The 12,801-nt window shown below is 36.1% G+C and overlaps 1 protein-coding gene across 6 annotated transcripts in view; it reads right to left on the minus strand.

The window, feature by feature from the left end:
- slc4a7.L (solute carrier family 4, sodium bicarbonate cotransporter, member 7 L homeolog) overlaps nucleotides 1-12,801 on the minus strand; it is an 82,236-nt gene that overhangs the window by 5,010 nt on the left and 64,425 nt on the right. For all 6 annotated transcript variants that reach the window (XM_041565401.1, XM_041565397.1, XM_041565400.1 and 3 more), the window contains 11 exon segments: nucleotides 11,298-11,431; nucleotides 9,769-10,014; nucleotides 8,877-8,982; nucleotides 7,721-7,882; nucleotides 7,472-7,585; nucleotides 6,337-6,498; nucleotides 3,577-3,828; nucleotides 2,767-2,835; nucleotides 1,654-1,827; nucleotides 1,313-1,444; nucleotides 531-628 (listed from right to left, as the gene is read on the minus strand). In XM_041565401.1, the coding sequence (XP_041421335.1) occupies nucleotides 531-628; nucleotides 1,313-1,444; nucleotides 1,654-1,827; nucleotides 2,767-2,835; nucleotides 3,577-3,828; nucleotides 6,337-6,498; nucleotides 7,472-7,585; nucleotides 7,721-7,882; nucleotides 8,877-8,982; nucleotides 9,769-10,014; nucleotides 11,298-11,431 (1,649 nt within the window).

Consider the following 12,801-nt stretch of genomic DNA (forward strand, 5'->3'; position numbering starts at 1 on the left):
GAAACAACATTTACCTCCATTATGGCAAATACCATTACACGGATTTTAATGAATTTCAGTTTTTACACAAGCTTTAATAGTGTTCTGTAATATTCTGTAATATAATCACCTATACCAACCAATCATCAAGTAGGATTTACAGGTTAGCTTTATGGTTACTGGTAAACGGTCACTTTGCTATGGTTACTGTACATGGCACATTTTTATTATATATGGGGGAAAGCATATTTGACAAACTTTTTTTGTCTTGTGGTACAATGTAGATCTAGTATTCCTTCCATAAAAGCAAAACAAGGGCTTCTTTTACTTGCCAGAAACCAACATCAGATTTACCAGGAAGTGGACTGGTCCATGCAAGTGCCAATATTTTTTCCAACCAGTAAAGTAAAACCCTTTGCTACTTTACATAATATTACAACTATACTTCTGGGCACAAGTAAACACCTTTTATTCTGACACCTTATTATTTTGACTAACTAGCTACTGGTATAGATGGCAATTAATAATACACAAGTTTACAGAAACCACACCTGTATTTCAAGTTCTTGACTGGAATCTGAAGAAGGTTCCTTCCTTCATAATCAATTTGTACATCACTCTCCTCAGCCTGGAGCATTCTTTCGGCCTCCTGAAAAAAACAGAAAGCATTTATGTAATACTTTTACTTTCAAAGAAGGTGGCTTAGAGAGTAGAATTCTAATACAATTTGGAGTTTGTCTTCATTGTTTATTTTGAAGTGTGTGCGCGCATCTTTTTCTGCTGTAGTGCACACTTAAAATATTTACAGAGCCTTTTTATAAATTGGCCAGTTTGAGAAGTATGCTTTTGAAGCACAATCTTTTTGTAAATAGGATTTTTTATTTTGCTGCTGAGCTCTGAATATATTCAAGACTTAAATTATGGGAAACCAGTAGGTAAAAAATACCTTGATTCTTTTTTAAAGGGAACACTAAAATGTAATGCCCTCATTCAGCCAAATAGTCTCACCTACAAGCTGCAGCATTAAGAATTGGATTCCCTGACTACCCATTGTTTGGGTTCTAGACTAGCAGTATATTCCTCCAAACCGTGTCTGTGGCTCTGTGTATGTAATAATGGGCAACTGGCAGTGCAGAGCTCATGAGACTGACTGCTAACTAGGATGCTTTTAGGGGTAGATGATAAAGGAGGTGAAAAGGCACCCAAGAGGAATACATAAAAATGGCTACTGAAGCATAGTGCCCATTTAACAAAAATGATATCCCCATACAAAGCAAAATATGATTTTTTATATTCCCATGAAGTTATTACAAATACTCCATTTCAGCCTTACTTCTTTTTCTTTCTTCTTCTTATCATCTTCCTTCTTCTTTTTACTTTCAGGCATCAGATCATCTAACCAGCTCAATTCTTTTTTGGTAAAGAAAAAGTCCAAAAGTTTGCGGATGAAAACTAGAGCAAGGACCTGTGTGTAAAACAAAATATAAAAAACAGCTCTAAATTTCAAGTCTAATATCAAGCAGCATGCATTGCCTAATACTGGGAAATACAGGTAATAAAGTAGTATAGCTAGTGAAATGTGGTTACATGCCATCTGAATGAGATTAGTGAAATCATATGCAGCTAAAGTCTTTCAGCATTAGGAAACCATGAAAGATGAGCAAAACTACTTACCATCATTGGGAACACAACAGCAGCTGAAGATGCTTTAATAACCCACAGAAGGACAAGGCAAGTAAGCTGAATAACTGTAAATACGTGAACCTTCCAGAGAGGCACATATCGCAAGTAGATTAGATCCGTCTGATGTTTGGCTGGCATTCCAAACAGTTTGATTCGGTCAAAAAACTGTAAAGATAACAGATCAGATGGAATGTTCATCTGAGAAATAGACAGGTTGCCTTTGTTTCAAGCAGAGATCCTTGTAGTTGATATCACTAGCAAGTGCTATGACAGGCTCACCCTAGATGACAGCCAGTAGTAAGTACCCTGTATTGAAACCGTGAATTTGTTTGGAATGTTGAAGGGCCCACAATTTACGAATATTGATTTTATTATTTTCCCCCCAATTAGCAATACTTTTGACCTGGGCAATATTTATAAAGGCAGCATTAACAGTGACAAGGATATGTTTCAAAGTATTACACCTCTGTTCTCTATAAAAAGTATTATTAATATAGCAGAGTGTTTGAAGTCTTTAAAATATATGGATGAGAAACCAAGTATTGTAAACGTGCACAGACAACAGCATTGTAAGTAAAATTGCAAGGATTACGCTGGTTTTGCTACATGTAAAAAGCATTGTTCTTGTTATTGTCACTCTACTAATACCCACTGAGTTGTAAAAATGTATGCTTTTAATTTGAAGTATCTTTAGTTTATACAACTAAATAGCTGCACAAAGAAGAACTTGCCACTAGTTAAATGTTGCAGTTTTACAACAAACTGTTTGTGTTTTTGAATGAATATGACCATTACAAATATTTTTTTATAAATATAGCCCTTGACTACTTCAATTTCCATGGCATAATACACAATTGCTATTGTACAAAAGTATATTTTTGTTTTTCTGGAGCTCCATGAAAGTTACATACCGCAAAGCAGTTTCCAATGCAACCATTCAAATATGGTTTAAGAATAAAAAGTCTAAAATTTCCCTTAATTATGCTTCTGTTCATGCTGGAAAAATATCTCATGCTAGTATTGCTTGCATTTTCATGCACCTTAAACTATTCAATGAAAAAAAAAATATACATGTAAGAATATTGCAACACAAACTGGAATTACCTGAATGCCTTTGAGAGATGATGCACCCATGTAAAGGAAAACACCATACAGGACTGGCATTGGTATAAACTGAAAATAAAAGAAATTTTCCATACTGTTGATGTATTCATAAATTAAACGCTATGTACTTATCGCCCCATTACATTAAAGATGAGCTTTACTAAAAAGTGTAGATGAATAATGTTGATTACAATATAAAGGATGCAATCATTGAAACAACTACTGGGCAACATAAAAACGTGCCCATAGCTACAAACCAATGCAAAAAGCTGCATATTTGAAATAACGGACAACATGCTGTGCAACAGACTGAGCTTCAGTAAGCCTAACTACAGTATGGTACACAAGTATAGTAACTTACTACTACCCAGTCTGCAAATGTCTGGCATGGTACATTACCGAAAAGCATGCCTATTACCAGTTTGCAAATCCTCCTCCCAAAAGTAGCTAAAAGCATATTTTTTCATTGCTGGATAAAACGATCGATGATGTGACTCTACAGCTTCTAGTTGTACTAGTCAGTATCTATATAGGTGTATTTACCACACTGGGCAAATAAGGCAGTATGTGATTCAATTCGCTTTATTTAGCTTCATCTTGCTAGCTTCTGGATTTATTGTAGCCCTATTATGGAGACTTCTGTGGAGCCAAAATAGGTAGGGCAAATATCTGGGTAGCATATGTCCTAAAAGCTAAGCACACCATCTTCTGTTACGGTTTTTGTGCAGCAAAAGCTATAAATACAATCCTGAATGTGGAGCAGAGGACGACATGCCAGTGGAGCCTGAAACTATAGTTTTAAAAGTTTACCTTTAAAACAGATGTCATGAAAACGGAGAGCCCCATCATAACAAAGATCAGAAGGCCAGTTACTCGTTGTTCTCTTATTCCCAAGAATTTTGGCTGCTCTCCGGGGGCAGAGCATTCAGATTCCACTTTCAAGCTGTTAACATGGCTGATGGATAGAACAGTTGCAGCAACAAACCAAGGTAGTCCCATTATTGAACACACTCCAAGCATAATGGCAACCATGAATAGATCAAGATGGTATCCACAGCCTTTCTGTAGAAGTCACATATGAAAGAACATTAAAACAAGCCTTGATGTGTAATTTAGGTAATGCAGAGCTCTACAGCAAAAATGTCTTATTTTAAATACTGAATTTAAGCTAGCCATACATGTCCAGATTTGATTGCACAGTTTGGCCAATGCGGACCATACTGCTGACCATCTGAGCATGTTCAGACAAATAATTCTGCAATCTTAGTTGAGGATTATCAACCTTGATGGAAAATATCCGCCAGCCAAAAGAAGTGAAAAGAAGACACTTGACCTCCCTTGTATGTTATCCATCCATTTGGCTTGAGAGATGATCTGTCAGATACTCTGCAGGCTGAACTTGTGTATAACCTTTACTGTACTAGCCCAAAGGTTCAATATCCCTACAACAGCAACGACTTGTGCCTTTAAATTGGTTTGCACATGCTCAGTGTGATTTAGGCTTCTGTTGAAATGACAAGTTTAGGGGTTGATGCTACAAGGCAGGCATGTCCAAAGTGCGGCCCGGGGCCAATTGTGGCACTTTTTCAAATTTACACCAGCTCTCAGCCTCCTTCATGATAATTAATAATAATGAGGCCCCCCAGTGCGATCAGGAATCCCATAGCAGTAATATTAAGGCACATTAGTGAAATGATCTGCCACTTGGTCTATACTGCTGTCTGTGTGCTGAAGGTGTTAGCAAGACACGTACTGGCACATAGAGATGCGCTGTGTTGGCATTCTTCTTTAGGGCTGAAGCTGTCAATAGAAGTACTGACGTGCCAGTACAGTAAACTAAACTAAAGAAGTATGGCGTCACTATGTGCTAGTATGTGTCTGTATTGCCAACATCTTCAGCACACAGGCAGCAGTATAGACCAAGTGGCAGATCATTTCACTAATGTGCCCAAATATTACTGCTACTTGATTCCTGTAATTTAATATTAATGGTTCAAAGAATGTCGGGTTGAATGGTCGGCCCTCACACATTTTCACCTCACCAAATTTGGCTTCAGACGAGTATCCGCACTCCAAAGTCTATCTTAATAGAAGGAGGGGTGCCCGGTAAATCGTGTATACGCCAATAGTTTCCAGACCAGCACTCCGTTTTGTGTAAAAAGCGTAATTATTTTTTTTTATTGTTGCATAGTATCAATGCCCAATGTTTCGGTCACTATTGGGACCTTTTTCAAGGATGATCCTTGAAACGTTGGGCATTGATACTATGCAACAATAAAAGATTACGCTTTTTACACAAAAGGGAGTGCTGGTCTGGAAACTATTGGTGTATGTATATATATATATATATATTCATCTCACAACACTTTTTCAGTTCAGTTGCTTTCAGATAAATCACCAGAACTAAAGGACTTTTTTTCCAATTACTTTATATTATATATTTGTGACTGTTTTTCTAATATTGAAGTTCAGTTTATTTTTTCAGCTTCTTATGTATTTCTAAAGCATCTATGAAAGGTGGGGGGGGGGGGGGTTCACTGATTCTGTAAAATGTTTTAAATTGATACATTAGCTGACATATTTCTTAGCTTTATCCCTGCTAAGCACAATCCCTGAGTTTCATTAAAGGCAGCTGTTAGAATTGATAAAATAGTTAACATCCCACAGATGCTGCTAAGAAATGTATCAACTAATGTAGCAAGTTGTAATGGTTCAAAATCTGCACCTGAATTACTGAGCTGCCAGACTGAAATGTTAAAACTTTAAACTTCAATCTTTGGAAAAGGGTAAAAAAATAAAGAATGGAAAGCAATTGAAAAATGTTTGGAAGGTGAACGAATCATCATTCGTGCACAATTCAATATAACTTTGTAATAATGCCTTGAAAATGTTAACTAACCCAACAAAGTTGATGGTAAGTCAATTATAACGAATACAATTATTTACTAAACTCTGAATGCAAAAATCAGAGATTTTTTTTTTTTTTTTAAATCAGACTGTTAAACATTCACAAATTTTTCAGAATTTATTAAACCCCCGAGGATAGATAAATCCGGCATCTCAGACTTGTCATATAAGTCAACGAGCGAAGTCCCAATGATTTTTTTATGTTCGCTGCGTTTTGTGCAATACCCCGAAGTTTGAAAAAATTTGTGAAAATCATATAAAATATCAGAAAAAAATGTGAAAAGCTGATTTTTTTCCTGCAAAGCTAATTTTCGGAAAAATGTAATAATAAATAAGCGTGTTTGATGGGAGTTTGTAGCAGAAAATATTGAGATAAATTCAGACTTTGATAAATAACCCCCTTATTGTTTATAATGTTTCAATGTGTTGAGTGGTGGGAAAGAAACAAAGACAGGAGACTAGCTTTTAAGGCAGAACCAGAGCTGTGGAAGCTATGTCTCTGAGGGTCATACACAGAAATTTAGGGACATTACTGTATGTCTGTTTTACTTGTTTTAAAGCTCTGAAAGGACATTAAATTAGACTATAATTACATCATAGTAATGTTTAACATACATAATGGTACAATATTGTACAATTTCTTTACTACTAAACTAAAGATACCTTCAGCTTATGTTCTTTCCTGTTTATGATGACTGCAGTGATTTGCTGGTCCATGAAGATGAGAATTGTACAAAGCAAGGCTGGAATAGCCGCTGCTAATAATGTCCACCAAGGGTTGTTACCCAGAGGATCAATTAACCAGCCTCTGTCTTTTAAAGTAGGCTTAGAAAAAAAAAAAAAAAACAATTAGACATAGACAAAGGACACTATATATACACACACACACACACACATTTATATAGTATAAAAATTCATGCTCTTTCCCATGGTCTGTGCCAGAATTTTCACAAAATGTGCGGCTAATATTACACTTTTTAAGAAGCCTTTCTGAAACAGCTTGCCAGAACAAGTTGAAGATTAAAATGCCAGTTGTCATTGGGAGGTACCAGAAAGAAGCAGGCAGAATACTGATTAAATGGTTAGATAATCGATAATCACCTATAATTCTGTTTAGGTTTACTGGCAACATTAAGCTGTTTTTACCAACAGAAAACATATCTGCTTCCCTTTACTGGGAGGGGTTGTGATTATTTTCCTTAAAATAAAGGCATCAGAAATCAAAATAAATTAAAACATGTCCTGCTTAAATATATTAATGTGGCAATTTAGTCATTTGTTTGTATGTCATGACTGTAAAAAAAGGCCATTACTTAAACATACAGCTGCAAGATATACAATTCAATACCACTTCCCTTCATTATGCAGTATGGGGCATAAACCATCTTTGAGACTTAGGGGCTAATTTCTAAAAGATAGAATTGGGGGATCCAGAAGGACTCCCAGCTATTTGATCTGCAGTCAAAACACATTTATTCACCAAGGTGCATTTGTGCACAATGCAGCTCAGAAGCAGCAAAAGGCCGAAATACCCATCCAAATTCCAATGTCTACAGCATGTGGAGAAAAAGTTCTAGCTAAATGCAGGTGGTTGGGTTAAAGTTAATGTGGTTTGTGGTTAATATTAGTGGCACCTACTTGTACTTCCACTTGTTGCCTTTTACTTCTAGTTACAGCTTGCATGGCATGGATTTGAAGTCTAACTCATAGTGCAGGCAATGCAAAAACATGTCCAAAACCTTCAGCATCTCAGCATATTATAATCACAAGAATGGGGCAGAAAACTTGACAACCCTACCTCAAATTTCTCAGGAACGTGAAGCTTGGGAGAAGGAATCCCCACCAAATAGTCTACAAGAACCATAATCACGATTGTCAGAAACACTGCAAAGTCACTGATAGTAGAGCGAACCTAAAATGTAGAAAGAAAAGGTTTGGCAGTAAAGTTAACAAAGAAGAATATGTAAATGGAATAAGCAATCTTGCAGAAGTAAAAACCAAGAGTTGGGATGAGAAGGATTTAGCCAAGAATTTCAGGTGGTATTACCTTTGTTGGAAAATAATTCTTAGTCTTGAACTGCTTCAGGAAAGATGACAGGAAAAAAGTTGTGAAGAATAAAATAAATGACCAAAAGAAAACGTCTGGTATATAGGGACCGTGGTGTCCACAGGCAGAGCCAACAAAGGTACCATTCAAACGTACACATTCCTGTTGGTAAAAAACCACATGAGGAACTGGATAGGCGCTCTAGGACACAAATACTTTTCTTATAAGGATATTATAGTTAATATAGTCTTTATTTGAACCAAAATCAAATGTAGGTCAGGGGCACATAAGGGCTTTAGCACACGGGCAGTTTCGGGGAGATTTAGTCGACTGGCGACTAATCGCCTCTTCTTCGGGGCGACAATCTCCCCGAACTGCCTTCCTCCTGTTAAAATGAAAAATCACCTGCGGCAATGCACACGCAGCGCTTCGATTTCCGAAGTTGCCTCACAAGGAACCTTCGGGGCGACTTTGCAAATCGAAGCGCCGCAAGTGCATTGCAGCAGGAGATTTTTTATTTTAGCAGGTGGAAGGCAGTTCTGGGAGATTGTCACCCCAAAAGAGAGGCAGATTAGTCGCCAGGAGACTAAATCTCCCCGAATCTGCCCGTGTGCTAATGCATTTGGATTGGCATAAGATGTTTGGGAAAATACTACCACTTGGAACTGTTGCCAGCTGCTACCCATTATTGTCAATGGAAACAGCAAAGAAAAGAATGTGAAATTATCTCCTTAAAATAATCAATGCAATCAACTAAAAGATAGCATTTACTGTTTATCAAATTTTTTCTTGGCCCGCTAAAGGTAACAAACTCTGTTCTTGACATACATTTTTTATTCCATCAAGGCACATTTCCTCATTTGGTAAAAGGACATGAAAATGCTAAGCCCAGAACGGAGTGAAGTAACTGAAAGAACTGCCGAGTACTGTAGACTGCAAAAATGCCAGCAAGCTGTACAGCAGCTGTGGTCACAACCCCCCCCCCCCAAACAAGTCTGTTATAATATTTCTAGCAAGAAACAGAATACTTGGACATATTGTTTATCCGGTCTATCCTGTAGTTTCACAGTACTGTGAACACAGCTGGTTTTATATAAAAATCAAACATGAATAAATAAGTTATACGCATGCATCATAATAGTGCATGTATACTTACAGTGACTGTGAGGTTGTTCCATGGTACCTCACTTGATGTGATATTAGCTTTACTCCACAAAGCTAAAGTTTCATTGTTGGGGTTGAGTGGCTCAGTACACACACAACTAGGCAGATGTAACAAAAAAAACATATAGATATATATTATTTGTGATTAATTAATGCTCCATTTAAAAAAAAACAAAAAAACACAAAAACAAAAGACGCCTTATCAATAAGGTTGGCACATTATTCACAAGATCCAAGAGCTTGAACAGCAGAGGGCAATAGAGGTCACAGCAGATTCTTATTTCAGTTCAGTTAAAACAAATCAACAGTATTTGGTGAAGTGAATTATCCAATATCTGCAGTAAACTTAGTGATATTTTCTGAGATTGTAAAGGAACACTTTACATAGAAGATCAATATGCACATATTCTTCAGCACATCCCTAATCGATTATATAGTGGGCTCACCTTCTAACGGTCACATCACAAAGACCATAGAAGAACAAGGCATTTTTAGTCTGTCTGACAATAAAACTACATGTGTCTGCCTCTGCAACAATTTCTAGTCAACGACAAGTATTTATCCGATTAACTGGACATGTTTTACTGTACTCAAAAAGCAACAAGAAAATTTCAACAGAATCTACTTGTTATATTTTAAAGCTCAAAATTAATATGAAACACTGCTCACTGAAGTAACAGTTTCTCTCTTCCTACTGAATACTGCTTTTTCAGTCCTCTACCCCACAAATTTCACAAAGCCTAATTTATGGGATCCAGAACAAGGATGTTATTACTTCACTGAACATACGGACTATGACGATTTTCATTCATCCAGGTCATGGTATATCTAGTATAAGTAAATCTAAAACAACTGGACTTGCTGAGTAATAAGAACATACTTACGAATACTGTGTCAAAAGGTCTAGATCATTGTGCATGTTGAATGCATAATTCTCTCCTAAATGGAATAGTTTCTCCAAAGCTTCATATATAAATATAATGCAAATGAGTGCAGCAAATGCTTCTTCTGTAAATCGAGTGATGTAGCACACTAAACTGCTTGCATCGGTTGCAACCAGCAAGAGACATAAGAACGCTGTCCAAAGACCAATACTTGTACGCAAGGACAAGTAAGATAGCTCATAATCTCTATTTACAAAAAATAAAAGAGAAATTGTGTAAAATAGCAGAAGTTATTAAACAAGCCAGAACATATCCATAAAACCTTTTTCACTTACGGTATATAGCTCATGTATACAAACACTGTACAGAATTAGGTACTTTGGTCCAAGTTTGTCCTCAGTATGGTTTATCTCAAAACATGTTCTACAGTTGCCTGCACTGGAGAGGCCTGTGGTTTATGGATGTAATATTTACATTGCAGCCTGGGCTAAGACAATTTTGACTTTTTAAATGGTGCTAGAAGTACAAACTGCATAAACTGTCCCTGACTTAAAGTCCACCCATGATCGCTCAATCCCCCAAAAATTGTGTATATAATATGTGGTGCATGCTAATTGAAACTAATGGTTTGATTTAACAGCAGCAGATATTTTCCATTATTCTACCATTACCCCATTCTACTTGTAGTCATTAAATGACATTTTAGAATTCAAAAACAGAACTAAAATAAAATTTGAAAATAAAATTGTCTCTATGCTACAGGCTAAATGGAAAAAGAATAAGTCATAAAATAATACTTCTTGTGTACGCAGCTGGGAAGAAATTAGGGGAAGCCACTGGCGGAAGAGGCTTTGAAAAGCCATTAAGTTAAAAGCCCTTTTATTGCCTCCTAAGGTTTAACTCTTAATCACCCAAAGACCCTGTGGCTTGCATGGTTGCACAGCATTGAGTTATTTAACAAATATATGGAACCATATTTAAGAATATTTCAAATAAACTAAACACTAAAGTGCAGAGGTCTAGTTGTCTGTATACAAACCTCAAGATATCTTTGCACTGTTTTTGATACTAATTGGGAACTTTACTGTATGGTGCTTAGATGAGCCAAAAAACTATAAAAAGAGACACCATCAATACATTAATTATGTGATTCAGATTGTTATTCGGGTCTTTGCTAGTCTGCAATAGAGAAATATAATTATATTTATATAAGTTCTTAGCAAGCGTCAGAAGTGGCATACCCCACAACAGTGAATCTATTAGAGTCTGCACTTGCATTTACAACAAACATTGCTCATGGCCATATATTTTGTGTGTGAATCATGCTTCTTATAATAATTCTGGTTATGCATTCACGGAGGTAATGGATTTAAATGGCTCAAAATAAATAAATGTTGGAAGACAAAGAATTTATTTTTACAGAACACATTTCTCATTTAAAGGGAAAACAGAGCCCATCCAGTTTACTTAAAATAGGCTGCTGTTTAGCAATAAAGCAACACAGAAGATTTGCAGAAGATTATACTTACTTGCAGAATTTAAACAGAATCTTTTCAAAAACAAGGACAGGCCCCGTACTGCCCAATATAGTGAGAGGTTGCCCAGAAAACAGAGAATATGCAATTCCCGTTAATGATGCTCCAAAGAGAGACTCTATTGCACTCTGGGAGAAAGATAAAGAAGATTCTGTTGTATTGTTTTGAAACATGTTGTAAAATATATATCTACAAACCCCAATGTACATGAGAGAACAAACCAAATATCACAAAAACGTAAAGCCCCAGACAAATAGAATTTTTTTTTTCATTCAAAGTAACCGTTTCAAAAACATTTTATATTTATATAAATTAATAGGTTAATAAATTGAAAGCAATATTCCTGGTATGTTTTATTTTAGGAGAATTAAATTCCATACGCAAGTGTTAATTTGTGTGTAATGCAGAGAAAGCAAAGTGCTGTTAGCCAGTAAAGATCTGTGCATGTATCACTGCCAGTACAGATATGGGACCTATTATCCAGAATGCTCGGGACCCGGAGGTTTCAGCTAACAGATCTTTCCGTAATTTGGATCTTCATATCTTAAATCAGCTGATCATTAAATAAACCCATTGTGCTGGTTTTGCTTCCAATAAGAATTAATTATATCTTGGTTTCGATCAAGTACAGCACACTGTTTTTTTTTTTTTTTTGCAGGAAATAACTTAAAAATTAAAAATTTAGATTATTGGATAAAATGGAGTCAATGGGAGTCCGTAATTCTGAGCTTTCTGGATAATCTCTTTCTGGATAATGGATCAGATACCTGCAATTAGCAAACACTTGCTGGAAAGCAAAAAATGCTGCTCTAATTTGGGTTCATACATTACCAAATTCTGGCATCATTAATTGCAAGTGACCCTTATAAGTAGGGTTGCCTCCTGGCCTGTATTTTACCGATGATTGATCTCAATGTTATTAATAGGGAAAAAAGATAAATATATAGGAAGGCCGGTATTTTTTCCAGAAAAGGTGGCAACCCTAATTATAAGTTAGCATGGCACCATGTAGATTTGCTTTACAGAGTCTTCTACGAGAACATATTTAAACAGCAGATACTGCTGAAACATATTCAATGGAATATTGACAGTTTTGTGGCCTCTTTGCTTACTTCAGATACTATTAGTATAGGACATACTATGATGCGTTAAAGGACTCAACTTCTGCTGCACAGGTTGGAAAATTATACAAAGTAATAAAACACGCCTATACATTATAGGCAGCACACAGGAAAAAGGTGAACATTAAATAAATAGGGACATGAACAGTTAAAACAATATAAACCATGGCAACCCCTCTGCATATACGAAACGATGGGTTAACAGTACTTTGTCTTTCATTAATGGATTATACACAAAACACTTTGCATACAGAAAATAATTATATATTTGATATTTTACTTCTTCTATTTAAGAAGTAGGGGCAAATACATTTTAGGAAAACAGGACAGGGTGGTGAAAATGGACATAAAAAAAGGAACACAACTAAAGTTACATT

Source organism: Xenopus laevis, chromosome 6L (genome assembly GCF_017654675.1).
Source record: "Xenopus laevis strain J_2021 chromosome 6L, Xenopus_laevis_v10.1, whole genome shotgun sequence".
Lineage (NCBI taxonomy): Eukaryota > Metazoa > Chordata > Amphibia > Anura > Pipidae > Xenopus > Xenopus laevis.